Consider the following 15367-nt stretch of genomic DNA (forward strand, 5'->3'; position numbering starts at 1 on the left):
GCTATAACACATTTAGAAAAATCAGCATTTAACGTTTATTAATTTGACTTATACATAAACAGCCTTATGTTCTAATGTTTTTAGCATGTCCTAGAAAATAAGAGGTAAAAAATTATGATAATTTGGATGTAATAATCAACTTATTTGATACAAATTCCTTATTAGGTACAGAATAAATACATGAATTACAGAAATAGCGAGAAAAAGAAAGAAATAAGATACATAGATTTTCAAACAATACATGAACTGTAATTATTGAACGAAAAAAAAAAAAAAAAAAAAAATAGAATCAATTTAGTATATTCTACCCATTCCTATTAAAACATCCTTTCTGGTATACAAAGTCTTTCCACGGGGATAGCCAATTTTTATCTGATTTTGGTCCAACGCTAAAAATTCCATCTTCGATAAAAATTTTTCCCTCAAATTTTCATCCCGCTTAACGAAGCAACAAGGTACCAAAAACATTTCAGATGCACCAAACTCATTCAAACAGCTTTTTCCGGCGTCGGCTTTTTGTATGGCGACATAATTTCTGTCTCTGATTCATCGGCTTTCCGTTTCTTACGCACCAAATGAGATATATCACTAGCAGGTTTTTGAACTTTAGGTGCAGAACTTTCGTTGCTACCACTTGGTCCGGCACCATTCGAACAGCCACCAGCTACTTTGTTTTTGATACCTTCTATGACGAGTTTGCAAGCTTCCTGCTTAAAGTCTTTCATATCTGAGATTTTCTCTTGAATCTCTGGGAGCAACTCTTTCAATTCTTGAATCTCCCCTTCTACCGTATAGAAGGAATCGTCCGTTTTGGGAGGTTCTTTCATTTCTTCCAAATATTTGATACGCGAATCCAGCAATTCCGTAGCTTTGTTAAATTCTTCGATACTGGCGTCAAAATCGTTGCCCAAGGAATGAGCTAATGCAAGCTGATAATGGATTTCGGCCATCGCCCTTGACTCTCGCGGCTCAATCTGCTGCAGAAGTTCCAGACATCGATGTAGATCGTTCAAAGCACCCTGAAAGTTCCCCCCTTCCATGGCCACTTCTCCTAGGAGTCGATATGCATCAGTCAGTAACTTCCAACCGGATTGACCACGTTTTAACAGCACTAGTTTCGCTAGTTCTAACACTTCCCAGGCAACCTTTAATTTAAGGGCAAATGTTTGTTGTTCATTAGAGGTTTTATAAGATAGAAGACATTTCTAAACGAGGATCTAACACAATTGCTTAAATTTCTTTTGAAATTACGCAATGAGCAATAATAAACAACAAAGGAAGGTAAGTTTCTTTACAAGATGTGTTGCAATGTAATAATTTAATATAATCATATACGAACAATGAAAGAAGAAAATTAAATTAAACAATCTTCATACCTGTAGATTGTTGACTTCATCCTCTTCATCTTCCTTTTCTATATCCTCACCATCATTTTCTCCATTTTCCTTGACAACCCCATTCTGTTCAGTTGAACAAGAAGGTCCATTAGCGTTACTTGTATCTTTACTGGAGTCAGCCGCAGGCTCCTCATCCTCATCTTCTTTTGGCTTTTCGACCGTCTGTTTCGCTGTCTTACTATCTTCAGTCTTATCAGAGTCTGATTTTTCTGTTTCGTTTTTTTCACTGCTCGTTTCTACCTTCTCTTCTTTTTCGTCAACTTCCGGTTTCTTGAGTTCTTGCTCAACTTCCGATTCTTCAGTTTTGTTTTCGGTGGCAGTTTTCTCTTTTGCTTCGTTGACTGCCCCATTGTCCGTGTGCTCTTCACTCTCCTCTTCTTCCTTCTCGTCAACGTTGCTCAATTTCTCGTCTTCAGCCTCCTCCTCGTCCTCTTCATCGTCTTCTTCAGTTTCTTCTGAGCCCGGCACTCCGCCACCCAACACTCCAGCCTCCTCTCTCGCTAAACCAAGAAGAGCCCGACCGTAAAGCAAATAAGGCTCGCCAAGTTCGTCAGCGGTGTCTCCGTGTTTTTCGACAAGCAGTTGACATGCCTGTGCCAATGCGGTTACAGCCATGGTATAGTCCCGAACTAAGAGATGCCGTTTACCATGGGAGATCGCGGTCGCTGGGTCAGTGAAGGCTGCGTTTTCGGCGACGTCGGCCATCTGCAACGCCAGACGCATTGTTACTTATTTAATTATGGCTATCGCATAATATGATTATACCTGATAAATTAAATGTTTTGTTGATCTTTTCCCGTTGCTGTTTTCCAAGTGGATTACGATTTTTATGCATTTATGAAAAATTTAAATACGCAAAAAATAAATCTTTCAGATTAAATATTTAGAGGATTAAATGCAAATTTGCCTTTGGATCTTTTAAAAATATGAATTTGCATAAAATTTACTCTTTGTTTAAAGAAACATAACACAAAAAATGCGTTCCTATAAAATGTGATTTCTCCAACATTCGATCCACATCGATGATCAAGACTTTGATAAAAGAATATTCTTCGATTATTCGCCCACGAGAATGGTCCGATATAAGTAATGCAATTAAAACGTGTTCAGAATATTCCACCTACGCGCGATACGTGTCGCGTTTTTTACGCAAATGATATCTACCGTCACAGCAATATATTCCTAGTTAATATCAACGTTGACTAAATAAATAGGTGAATCTCGTAGAACGTCGCACGAATTCGACTTGACAGTAAGCAAGTTGTAACTGAGTGGCGCGTGAGCAACTCGAACATGTTTCAGATAAGAGTAAGGCATTTAAATATCGAATACTGTACTACTAACGTTAGAACAATGGTAGGCAAGCAGCTCGTTAAGCGACAATCGCAGTTTCCTAATTCTCTTGCAAACAACCTGCTAATGAGCAAAGATCCACTTTTATAACAGAATTCCGTGAAATGATGCAATGTCGATGCTAATGACTTCTTGCGACCTACTAGCTCCACAACCTGCGGTCACGCAATTTTTGTTCCTAGTTCAAAGTTTGTATAATCCGTGCTTAGTAATAGATATTACTGAAGTTTCTGTATCACATAATTCTAGAAGAAAGTTAGGTATCCCAATTATATCCAGCTTCGCAAGAAGCTTAATTTAACATTAAAACTCCCAAGGAGACATCCGATATCAAGCGCGTCATTAAACCTTTAACAACTACAATCTTACTATGAAAGCATCCTTTCTCAAAAGAGTTATCTTAGAAAGACTGTTTCAAGCATCACACTTAAAAGAAAGAGTTCTTCACAGTTCAAAGAAACAGTAGTAAAAAACGACACTGCGGCGAACCATCATCGTCTTTAACAAACTTTGTCAAGAGTAGTACCACCTAGAAGGAGAACAATAATTCAGAAAAGAGTGCATCGAATCAAAGAACGAGCAAAGGGGAAGAAGAAGAAGAAGAAGAAGAGGAAGAAGAAGAAGAAGAAGAATAGAATAATGAAAGGAAACAAGAGAAGAAGGGAGAGGAACAAGGGAGAGAGTCACCAGAGTGGGTTGTCCGCAGCATCCGGGTGGGGTGGTTGGTTGGATGGCACGTCGGTCGATTTTCGTGCGCTTCGACGCAGAACGGAGAGGGCGTGCTGATCGTTTGCCCTCTCATAGCGGTGGAGAGTCACCGAAAACACCACGAGCTCCGGGGGTGTCGATTGGTCAGTGCGTAACTGGCAACTGTCGGTACGGTTGTGCGGCTTTCAGTGGGCTGCCAGCGGTCGCCCTGGGCACCACCTGCATGGATGGAGCCTACCCGTGTACCCAGGGCCCCAGCTCCACGTCTTATTTTCCTCGTTGCAACGTTGGCTCTCACTTTCGCAGGTAATTGATACGATTCCTCGTGCTCGACTCTCCTTTCCTTCGCTCGACGTGTTTTTGTTTGGGCCGTCCGAACGATCCTTTAAACCGGCTCAATTGACAAAATCCATCTTACGTAATGAATAATCTAATAAGTTGGCTCGCTTCCGCGGTTGGTTTCCTAGACGCACGTTGCACGATGTAGAACGTGTTGTGCAGACCTATTTGTTAACCATCAGCTGATCCGGAGAAGCGTGTCTGCGGGCCATTATGGGGCATGATTTAAACGCTATGATAATCGAGAACATGTTTTTGTCGTGTCCTTAGTCTGTGTGATAAACGAAGATGTGTAAAAATATACTGTGACTGATGGAGAAGTTTCAACGAATATGTAGATTCATCCTCGTTCTATCGCGTTAATTGATACCGGTGTACGTTTTCAATGGTGCATCGATTAATTCGATATTTAAAGTGTATATTAAGAGGGCGGATGTTAAGTGGTAAAGCACGTGGATAATGATGCTCTATCGTTCCCGATCTAATAACATCTATTCTTGGCAATTTTAGTCGCATGTTTCCGTATAATCGTAACATTAAGACGCACCAAACAGTGTAATCTAACAAAAATATGTATATGTATGAATATGTAGACTGTTTTACGTATATCGTATATTGTACTACATCATCGTCGTACCATGTGACTTGCTTCCATAAACACTTCATCCAGGCCTATTTAATCATCTCTCGCGTATTCGTATACTTTATTAATGTTCCTTCTTGTTCGCCTAAAAGCTTCCTTAATAGAAGGGTCAACAACCACCGGTTGAATTCATTGTATCGTACATTTTTTTTTCAGAAGAGAGGAATGGTCACTCCAGAGAAGTGCTCCTATGCTCTAGTATACTCGAGGGCTCTTGCTCACGCCAGTTTTCTTATGCAATGAAATATCCTATAGCATGCAATTTTGCCATGGCGCGAAAACGACGCTCCTCTCAAGGCTCCTCGTTAAACGCGAAGCTTACTGCCGTCAATCCTGACGAACGTCGTAGAATCTTCTTGTATCTCCCTAAATATAGGAGATTCACTTTTTATGACAGAAACTGTTGCAACAATATTGTAGTTATTACCGCTTGATGGTCTACGATTACAGTGGATGCGTGTTCTGACAAATTGCTGTTCCGACAAATGAGTCGTTTAAAGACCAAAATGAATACACTCGTACGAATCTATAAATATATTTCACTGTTTCGATATATTCGTCAGAATACGGTATCTACTATAACTACAGACTAAGCCTAACCGCATCCAATAGGAAAATTATTCCGGCGTTTTACCAGCATTGCAGTTAGCCTCTTCGGAAGGTCAAATGACACGCAGAAACTATCATACTGTGGTAATTGGCTATCCTATACACTGATTGTGTTTTTGTTACGAAACAATCATCACCAATCAAGTTTATTCTTTATAGTAATATCATCCAGTACATAGTCGCACGCTTGAGATATCAACCCGTATAAAAAATCTTCACTCAGATGTTCCATTACAAAGTAAATATCTGAAAGAATTTAGAACACATTACTTGCGAGTATCTTCGAGATCACAAAGGTTTTACAAGCATTAAGAGGATTTTGAGAATTCGCGAAAACATTGGAAATGATAGCTGCTGTTAAAATTCATTAGTTTTCCTTCTATCAATATGCACATTGCCGAGAGGTTGATCGTAGAATCGAGGAGATTTAAAGTAACGAGGGCATTCTTGCGCAGAGGAACGTCGATATACAACGTTGAATATAGAGAGTCGTGTTTCGTATCTGTTCCAGCGACCGGATTATTGTGTGGTGCCATAATGTCGGATCACTGGGAGGAAGTTGGCTGGGACAAGGAGGCTTTGACCCACGCGAATGTTACACTTAAATGGTACTTGGATGGACAGGTGGCGATGCTAGAGCAAACTCCCGGTCACAGAAATCATCATCCTAGCAGACGAGCTACCTTCCTTGTACCAATGTACGGCGGAATTTGGATCATGTGCGTCTCCCTCACTGGTGAGTACCGGCTGATTTGTTGGATTTTGATTATCCCTCGACTATAGATTTTTCCTGAGAGAAAACTCAATTTTTATTTTATCATCACAGTCTAGTGAGAATTTTGGAACGTTTAACGAACAGACATACGTCATTAAAGAAAATAATTATAATATTAGATCGACTTTCATAACACAGTGATTTAATAAATAAAATTCAAAGTAAAGCAGTGAGTTCATTCCTGATTAACAGGTATTTTCTTACAACGCAGAAAATAGTTTGACGTTATAAAAAAATTCCACAGATATTTTAGACTACGCCTACTATTAGATCTTTTAATTTAGTCTTAGCTTCTGAATAAGTTTCGTTCACGAATCTCGTTCGAAAAATTCGTCACCGATAAAACAATTATATTACTATGTTTTTAAAAATATCTTCAAGTTTTCGCAGATCAAAATTCAAATACATAGTTCTTTAAAACAGCTTTATTTCGAACGTTCTGAGATCGACCGTGAATTTTCAATGATACAGTGATGTACACACACCTTTTCACATACATGTGTAATCGTCCCGACGTATCTCCGATGATGCGGTTCTGTATGAACGACGTTCTATAGGTGGAAACCACCTTGACTCTGACCAAGGTATCGACCAGTCGATTATGATCTGAAACAGCGTGTTGTCTGACTAGGAATACCGTGACCATGAACATCTTGAACGTTCCTTCGCCAAAGTTTATGCCAATCACTTTCACTATGCTAAATCTTACATCCAAAAGAAACGAAAAATGATAGGTCGATGTGGTAATAAAATAATTAAGAAATGTGACGGTTCGATGCCTCTTTCTCACTTTTAATTCGTCCCATAATAAGAGAATAGAATAGTGGATACAGCAAATGTAAAATAACAAGCATAGATAATTTTGGAAATATCTGAAAAAGTTCTAGTTCTGGAAATAGCTATCTTTTCAATGCAAAGTGGCTCGATTTATTGTAATTTAGATAAAAATGTAAATGTGTTAGAGTGAATGTATTTGTTGTTATTTTATCAGAGGAACCATTTCAATGTTGATACCGTATGCTACAGTAGCTTTCATGATATAACGAGATTTCAAATTAAAGAATTTCAGTAATGACACTGATTGATACTAACCAAGGGTAATATGTGCAACATTCTTTTTCGTTGGAGATTACTATAACACTAATACGTATATACATCATGCAGTCCTAACTGAGATATAGAATTCTCACTGCAGCATGTGTTCGACAAATAGAAATTCCAAATATCCTAACAGACAGAAATTAATTTATTAAATATTTCCTAATTAAGATACAGTATCTACAACGATTGGTACGCATCATATGTATATAGGGTAAAAATATAAAATAAATCAGAAATATATTATTGCATATTCTCATGTACGTTACTAAAAATTACTTGCAAACATTCGTCGGCAATCAAGTGCTACTTCACGTTAAATGCTGCTGGTCTAGGTTCACGAACACTTTTGTGAAACTTTTTCAAGGAAGATTAACTTTATGTGGCTGCAAAAGTATTCAAACGTACTCCTTGCTATCAACTACCACTTTATAAAAAGTCTTTTATCAGAAAGAAGAGAGTGGACAAATTTTAACAACTGAACTCTCCAAGGAAGAAATTTCAACAGTGGAAAGACAGTACAAAGACATTGAAAAGGAATTTCGAGTAAGAAATAACGCGAGAGCATTAGGAAAGTAAATTATAGCAGTAAAAAGAAAGTAGCACGAGCATATTAAAAAGGAAAGCTAGCGAGAAAAAAAAAACAGCGCAAGAATAAAAAACTAAAAAAACTGTAGCACAGAAACGTCGATATTACAAAAATAAGATACCAGGAGTGAATATAGGATGGTTAGATTTTTTCAAGCTGTCAGTATTTTTCCTGACCACCTGTAGTATACGTGTCCTTATTCTCTCTAATTCTGCAAAAAGCAGAGAAATACAGTAGTAGTTTGATAAAATCCAAAGGAAAATATTAGACCCAGAGACAGAAATTCGGTCGTTTTCTGGAGGAAGATGGACGAACTGTTCTGGAAAAAGTCAATTGTGGCAAAGTACGAAAGGGTGTGACGCAGACAACGAACCAAATATGATATTATGGAAGCTCCAGCACGGGTTATAACTCAAATTAAATCGGATTTCTGTGTCCTTTGATTAAATAAAATTCTATTTCATAAAAGAAGTAATCAAGGAAATATTCTACGAAGCGCAGGAAATATTATACATGGAATATATTTGCAAAATGCAAAATACATTATCACGAAGTACAATTACTCACAATAAACATTAAAATCGATAGCTGTTAGTATCGACTTGTTTTGCTTTCGTTTAGCTCGGAAAGTATAGCTACAATCGCGAGACAGTTATCGTAAAATACGATAAGATCCGTCTGCCTATCTTTACGGTATAATCTTATCACGAGAAAGTGTATAACGTTGCCAGAAAAAAGCTTATAAAAAGAACCACCTATGCACTTGACTCAATTTATGAAAAATCGTTCTACCATTCTCTGACATGCATAGTTGCTCGTCTTCGATGACAAAAGAGATAATTGGTCTTTCGCTTATCGGTACAGCTCGTGAAATCAATAATTTTATTATTAATTTCTACGTCTGCATTCCATAATGAGCGATGCAATTATTTTATGTTTTAGCGAGCAATCTCATTAAACAAAAAATTCCATACACTCTTTTCTTCCCACGACGATTCATCGCAGTACCGAAAATTGCAACGCAGCATAACGAAATCGGTTCTCCTTGTTTCTCGATGTTTCATCGACTCGTCGTCAGGTCTTTGTTGCCGTCGAAAAGGTTTAATTGAGAAGAAAGTCCAACATCAGAATTGAAATTCCAACATTTCTCTGCTCCTGACGGCCGTGTTTCTTTTTGCCCGCGTGGATAGACCTTCATTGTCGATTGTATGATTTGAACGTTTAATTTTCTCGCCACATCGGGGACAAGGGAAAATTGGAAAGGCTGCGATTACTATTTCGATCGTCTACTCCAAGTCGAAGCAGCTTTACGGTATGAAGTATTTGAATTCATGGATCGTCGGTTCTTTGCGCTACAAGCTTTTGTATGTGAGAAGATGGAAACATTAAAAGGAGAAAAAAAGATTATTTTGAAAAATATTAATTTCATAAAACAAAATTAGTAAGTCTTTTACGATTAATGAGATGGCTTTTTATTATTAAATGAACTTGACCTTCGGAAATGTATGCCTATGTAATTTGTTCCTTCAGATTTCTTTTTCTTTCTCTTGGAGAACTTCCTCTGATGGTTTCTGGTCACGCCAAGCACGGAACGTTGCTGTTTAAATCAGGCGACGCACTGGTTCTGCTTTATACACTGGGTCTTTATGAAAATCAATCTAATATTCTTGACCTGCGTATTCTGAAATTATTCTATACTTCTAGAAATTGTTTGGTAAATATAGTAATCTTTGAAATCCAATAGAGTAACCCTTGAAATGTTTTTGTTAAAAGAATGCATATACTGAAATTCATTAATGATATTTCATCTGTTGTCTGTCTTATCACGTGTTAAATCTCCGTTATCAAATTTATGTTGGAACCCTTTTGCTAGTTTATCAAATGAAAGAGGAGACACGAGAAGGCACAGCCAACCTAGACCCGCTGAACTTGGATCGATCTATTTCTGCTTCAGGATTTATTATTGCTCAATTCTCCAAGTTTCCACGACCTTCTATACCCCCCGTCTTCCTGACATTTCACGGAAATCCACGTTCAGGTTCATCCTCTCCAACGAGCCGATAGTATTCGGCATCTGATATCGAATCTCACGCTCCAACTATTCAGCGCTCCTGACCCCGAGACTTAATTCGACTACTCATTTCCAGTATCGAGTTAACCGATCACACGTAAATCTGTGTAAACTGACTCTCTCCACATGGGAATACAAAATTTTATTGTTTCTATTTGAATTAAGGTCAGTGCGTGTACCTAATTGCAGCACCAACTCTGTATTTTCATTTTTTTTTCCAAATGATCGATTCCAGTTTATTACAAGTTATTTTGTTACTGTCGACTCGTGAAATCAGCAAGTTTCCAATTAAATCTTAGGGCATACATAAAAAATTAATAAAGGTTCTTTCAAATTAAATAATTAAGTTTTCGCATACACAAAAATGTATAATAAACATAGAGCTACAAAAATTCAGTGAAATTTTCTCCAATTTGATACTCTTTAAGCTAAAATACGGGATTTAATGTTTCCAAGCTTTTTCATCAAAATTTCACCACACGGAGGAAAGCTTTTAAAGATCGTTTAATTAAAAATCGAGCCGAGTAGAGTAAGGATAAAAGTGAAAACCAGCGGAATCCACCCCGTTCACAATTTTGTTCCACGTCGCGCAAGGAACAGCGTGAAAACGACGTCATTTCTTTTTTTCACTTCTCGTGTTTCAGAGGAGGAAATACGACTACTGGGTCAGGTAGGTTTTCCGCAAGGGAGGTGCATTAACTACTTGACGCCTGACGAAGTACACGAGGAGATCCGCGCCGCCTGGCAGAATCGTGAGTATAGTTGTTTCGCTTTTATTCTCTCTCCTTTACCTCCACGATTATTGTGACGTGATCACCCTCGTTAAATTGATTTCTATTTACGGCGACTGAAAATTAAATCGATACAGTGTAGCTTCCAATGTTTTGCAGAGAAGAAAGAATAGCTGCGACATTTGGGTCGAGATTACTTGCCGTCGAGACGTTACAATTTTTCAATTGATTTCATTCAAAAGAGAGAGAATTTCTTCCTTTTGAATTATTTACTCCTCAAAAATTCTAATAACTGACGAATATTTTTGATGATACTAGTAAAGTGCATCGAAGATTCTATAGATTTTATATTTAACACGATTCATAGAATAATTTCAATATTTTTCTAAATGATAGAAATTCATGTTCTTTCATAGGGATGCAGAATTTGAGTATCTCCTGTTCTCTAGTCTGTCTGATTATCTTGGGCACAGCAGTTCTCATTGGATTTTTTGGACTCTGCAGACACCAAATATCGGCCGTCCTCATTACCGGTGTGATGTATCTTTTAGCAGGTGAGTTTGTTGCCAAGAAAGCTTTTAAAGCGACATTAAAGTGTTAATCGCCATTAACCGAATAAATTTGATCGATGTGGAGCATCGTGGTTGCGGGAAACCTGGTAACCGCAAAAGGATTTCTGCATACTTAGGAAGTCGACCGCAAAATAAGCTGTTTTAAGAGAGGAGTACATTGTTAAAAAGTTTTCAAGCTCTTTATTCGACGATGGTAAACGCGAAAAATTGCTTTTGGAAAGTAATAGGTGTGAGAAATGAGATTACAAACTGATAATCACAAGCAATTCAATTTACATTTCCTTGTTGAACTATGTATTCGATTGTGCCACGAAATCAACTCATTTTTATCGGGAGTTCAATAACTTTTCATGAATAATTAAGATATTTTCTTATTCAACGAAAGAGCTTCCCTCTTGGTATTAGTGGTCGCCGTTGAGTACGATAAAAGGCAAATACCTCTCACCTCCGATAAGACGTTTCCAAACACTCCAGAATCTATTTTTCTTTGTACTCCTTTGCTTCAATTAAATCTTTTGTAACCAGAATTTCCTTTTAAAAAATTCAAAACTGCTTGCTACAGAATTTCATCACCCATATAAAGATAAATATCTTTTTTTTTTTTAACTTATTCAAAATTTCCTAAAATTATTCATTTATATATTTATTTCATGTTAATGATAATCATCTGCTTTAAATTAAGGAGAAGTTTCCTTTTAATATGAAACAATTGTTTTAGCCACGTTCGCGTTGTTCACCCTGACGATAATTCACTTCAAGAGAGCTCAGGATCGGGGAACTCGAATACCCGACGGCCCTGAGGATGGTGTAATTGGTGGACCGGTTCCCCGTAATGTTCTCAAGGCCAGACGATTCACCAGCTCCTGGAGCATGGACTTCGGATGGGGTGGCGTTACAATTTGCGCCCTTGCCTCGGTTGCATGGATCTTGCTCAGCAAAATAATGCGTTTCAGCCCTATTGCTGCTATGATAGCGTAGCAGTGGGAAGCCTTCGAGGTCTAAAGTCGTTTCCAAAAGTTACAATATAGCGTTTCGATGTCGTCGCCTCTTTAAGCGTGTTTCAAATCAAAGGTGATTGCATTCATCCATGATGGGAAGTGGGTCACAGGAGTTGATTGTGTAGTTTCTGATTTATTCTGACTAGAAAGTGAGTCAGCTTGATGGGCAGCTCAATACCATGAACTATTTTGTGAGCTATGGAATTTTCATTGTGTGGAGTAACCAATTTGTGTCAAGTTGTTATTCACAGTCTGTAAAGTAAGAAGGCTTTAGCATATAGGTGGAAGTTTGACATTTGGGAGTAATGGAAACAGGGTACACGACATTGAGACAATTTTGAGAGTATTTTTTCAGAAACGATATCAGAGTCAAAAATGACCACCTCGAAGGCAGTTTGTTTTATCAACAGGTAATGCGTGTTGCATAGTGTTTGTCAAATTTATGGGACTAACTTGGACCGGTCTAAAGTATGGCAAGGTATGGAAGGAGCCTAATTTTTGGCAAACCTTCTATATGCAACATTTTGTACAATTTATCTAACAATCTCTAGTCTTTGACAAAGAAAATATACACGGATGAGTGAAGAACTATATGTTCAAGAGGGATGTACAAGCTTTAAAGTAATACCTCTTGTATCTTTGAGTTTCCAAATCTTTAAAGTTTTGCACAAATTTATTGCCCTATCGAGATAATTCAAAGATCCCCTTTTCATATAGATCTTTACTATAAAGTAAAATATTTACAGGTACATGAGTAATGAGATAATGTGTGTGGGAGGAGAGTAAGGTGTCTGAACTGAAGAAGTATTATTCATTGATAAGTAGAACAGAGTACACGTTTACCTCAGTTTTGATTTGCAGTCAGATTAGTCAATTACTGTACGAGTAAAGAAACCTTACTGTTTCTAGTCTGTCTTTTTAGACATATTTTTAATATACTTCTAATATGGTCTTATTTTTGTACAGTTACAATTAATATGATTAAATTTATGTGAGAGTTGATTTGAAGTAAGAATATTTTTGTGTGTTGTAGAAGCTGAGACAATATTTGTTGATCTTTGCTTAAATATTTCAATACAGATTGTAATGTAATATAGTTGCCTATAGCATAATTCGATCGCCTTATAATTAGAAAGATAAGCATGTTTGTAATATGCATAGCATAGCAGTAAACTTGTTCGAGCCAATACAAGCAACGATATGCGTGTTTGCAAGAATTTAGCTTTTGCTACGACTTGTTATAGCAAACAAAAGAGGAATTATGCCAACAAAATGTATCATATACAGAGGATTGTGAATTGCAATTCGTCCATTAAGATTTAAGAAACAAAATAAAGATGCTTTAAATGAAAGCATCTCCTACATACCCGGAGACTAAGTTTTGCTAGTTCAATGATAAAATGATTTAAAAAGGAAAAAAAGACGAATATATACGCTTGCAAAACTATTCTCCGAGTGTTTATTTAAACGAAACGCATTTTTCTGATAATATTTTCTTGATTGTCATATTTTTTACCTGATCCTTGTTATTTGTTACATTGAAATTAATGTATCATACATGCAATAAAAGAATAAGCTATGTATAAATAAAGGATATCCTTGTTCTTTAGGTTTTTATCATTTATAACCTCTACAATATTGCACAACTTAAAGAATTACGCTTTTACATCGTGGACTGGCAGGTTATGTTTCGCAAAAACGATGCTTGCATAAACGTGACTCACGATGAGACAAATACAAGTAGATAGAATGTCAGTTTCCGTATATATGAGCTATTTGAATACGAAAACACGTGACCAGACATTACAGGTATATGTAACGCGGGACATGGTTGCATTACAACCTATACATACATACATGTTTGTACGTAGATTTAACATATTATAATTTTGTGCCGCGGTAAACAACAAAAGTAGTACAACTGTGAGCTCATTGTACTAAGAATGTACGTATAAAAATAAACTATGCGTTACGTTACTATTTCCTTCGATAAATCTGTTTAACAGTATCTTATTTTCTCGAGTATACGAAATATCTCGTTTTTTAACGTGGTTATTCATACGAACGTTTGCCAATTTATAGGAAAAGAGAAAAATATGGTTAATGCACGTAGAACACAAAGAAAATATACATACCTTGATTCAGTTCGAATTACTGGACGTTTGACGGTTTTTTAACGATGGACACGCTTTCACTATGTTCCTTGTGGGTTGCACGCGATCCTCCGAGTATCACGAACTTTACTTAAACAGTTACAAGTAAATTTATGTACAAAGACGCAAAGATTTAACGGAATGACCGTTATACCAAACAACGGTTTATTACCGGCACGCGCACAACTTGTACAAGCGTCAAGCACATCGTGAGCACAACGATTTATCCTGCACTAATGTGAACAGAACTTTCGACTACGCATGTGTACTTATTTTACCGCCATTTGGTCTTTTAGGCGGGAACGATTGATTTAGATAATGTAATATTTTGATTTCATCAAACATATAGATCATATATACACACTTCAACTATATTATTTAATATAATTATTTATTTATTATATTATTATATTTAAATTATTATATTATTTAATATAACATTTCTTATTTTTAATATATTCTAAGCAACTATTGAGATAAATCTATAATATATCGAATGAGATTATTAATAATAGAAAGTTAACAATTAATTTTCATATTTTTTTATCGTGAAAAGAACAAAATTTACTGTAGAATATTTAATGTTGAAAATAAAGAATGCACAATTTTATATTCTAAAAATCTAAGAAAAATAATATGAGTAGTGTATATAGAAGAGGTTGCAATCGATCTGGATATATCGATATTCCTACACTGCGCAATGAAAGTTTTTCAAATTAATGCGCAGCTTCCATCGTTTCGTGCAGTTCTGTTGAGTGGTGTGTTAGTCGTTCCATAAATTTTCAAAGAAACTTATTAAATTTGTTGAATACAAATTGGTAAGTGCACACAAAACGATAATTACGCAATGATATTTCAAGTTACATAATAATTGGCATAAAAATATATAGATACTGAGAAATATCTCATACAGAAGCCAAGGCACCGTTTGTTGCTTGCTACGACTTTTTAACATTGTTGAATATATTTTTAATCAAATATCTGATGTTAATCTTAATTAGTATGATCTCTTATCATATCCAAATACACACATACAATACATTTACGTAAATTCACATTTTAGTGAATATAATACGAATATTATATCTAGTCATATATTTCAAATATTTTATACCTTTAAATCTATAATTCAAATATTTTCTATCTTTGAATTTACATGTCTAAATTTCCTATAAATATATAAAATTTGGCTTAGCATATTTATCAAATAATTATTAAGAGACATGCAATTCGTGATAATTTACTATAGAATACTGATTTATAGTTTGGCAGTTACGTACTACAAAATATTGATTTTCAATAGATCGATATTCAACAATTCAAATTGCTTG

General features: G+C 36.2%; 2 protein-coding genes across 5 annotated transcripts; one reads left to right on the plus strand and one right to left on the minus strand.

Moving 5' to 3' along the window:
* Nucleotides 1-11: 11 nt before the first annotated feature.
* Nucleotides 12-14264, minus strand: LOC132913681 (nuclear autoantigenic sperm protein). 2 transcript variants are annotated; one of them, XM_060972184.1, is made up of 3 exons: nt 14019-14264; nt 1377-2102; nt 12-1145 (listed from the first exon to the last, which is right to left on the minus strand). In XM_060972184.1, the coding sequence occupies exons 2-3, from the start codon at nt 2100-2102 to the stop codon at nt 489-491; spliced, it is 1383 nt and encodes a 460-aa protein (XP_060828167.1). In that variant the 5' UTR covers nt 14019-14264; the 3' UTR covers nt 12-488. The 2 variants fall into 2 exon arrangements, with proteins under 2 accessions (XP_060828167.1, XP_060828166.1); XM_060972183.1 differs by lacking the exon at nt 14019-14264 and adding an exon at nt 4435-4820.
* LOC132913684 (uncharacterized) lies at nt 3620-13488 on the plus strand. Of its 3 annotated transcripts, none has more exons than XM_060972189.1 (5): nt 3620-3764; nt 5561-5785; nt 10227-10334; nt 10730-10867; nt 11604-13488. In XM_060972189.1, exons 1-5 carry the CDS (start codon nt 3686-3688, stop codon nt 11861-11863), a joined length of 810 nt encoding a protein of 269 aa, XP_060828172.1. In that variant the 5' UTR covers nt 3620-3685; the 3' UTR covers nt 11864-13488. The 3 variants fall into 3 exon arrangements, with proteins under 3 accessions (XP_060828172.1, XP_060828173.1, XP_060828174.1); XM_060972190.1 differs by lacking the exon at nt 3620-3764 and adding an exon at nt 5193-5287; XM_060972191.1 differs by lacking the exon at nt 3620-3764 and adding an exon at nt 5463-5481.
* Nucleotides 14265-15367: the final 1103 nt, after the last annotated feature.

The sequence above is a fragment of the Bombus pascuorum genome, chromosome 13 (genome assembly GCF_905332965.1).
Source record: "Bombus pascuorum chromosome 13, iyBomPasc1.1, whole genome shotgun sequence".
Classification (NCBI taxonomy): domain Eukaryota; kingdom Metazoa; phylum Arthropoda; class Insecta; order Hymenoptera; family Apidae; genus Bombus; species Bombus pascuorum.

Bases quoted from the DNA above. Each gene is read 5' to 3' on its own strand.
- LOC132913684 (XM_060972189.1), top strand. From the start codon at position 3,686: ATGGAGCCTACCCGTGTACCCAGGGCCCCAGCTCCACGTCTTATTTTC. The intron at 5,786-10,226 runs GTGAGTACCGGC...CTCGTGTTTCAG, and splicing joins CATGTGCGTCTCCCTCACTG to AGGAGGAAATACGACTACTG. The intron at 10,868-11,603 runs GTGAGTTTGTTG...CAATTGTTTTAG, and splicing joins TGTGATGTATCTTTTAGCAG to CCACGTTCGCGTTGTTCACC.
- LOC132913681 (XM_060972183.1), bottom strand. The intron at 1,146-1,376 runs GTATGAAGATTG...CTTAAATTAAAG, and splicing joins ATGAAGTCAACAATCTACAG to GTTGCCTGGGAAGTGTTAGA.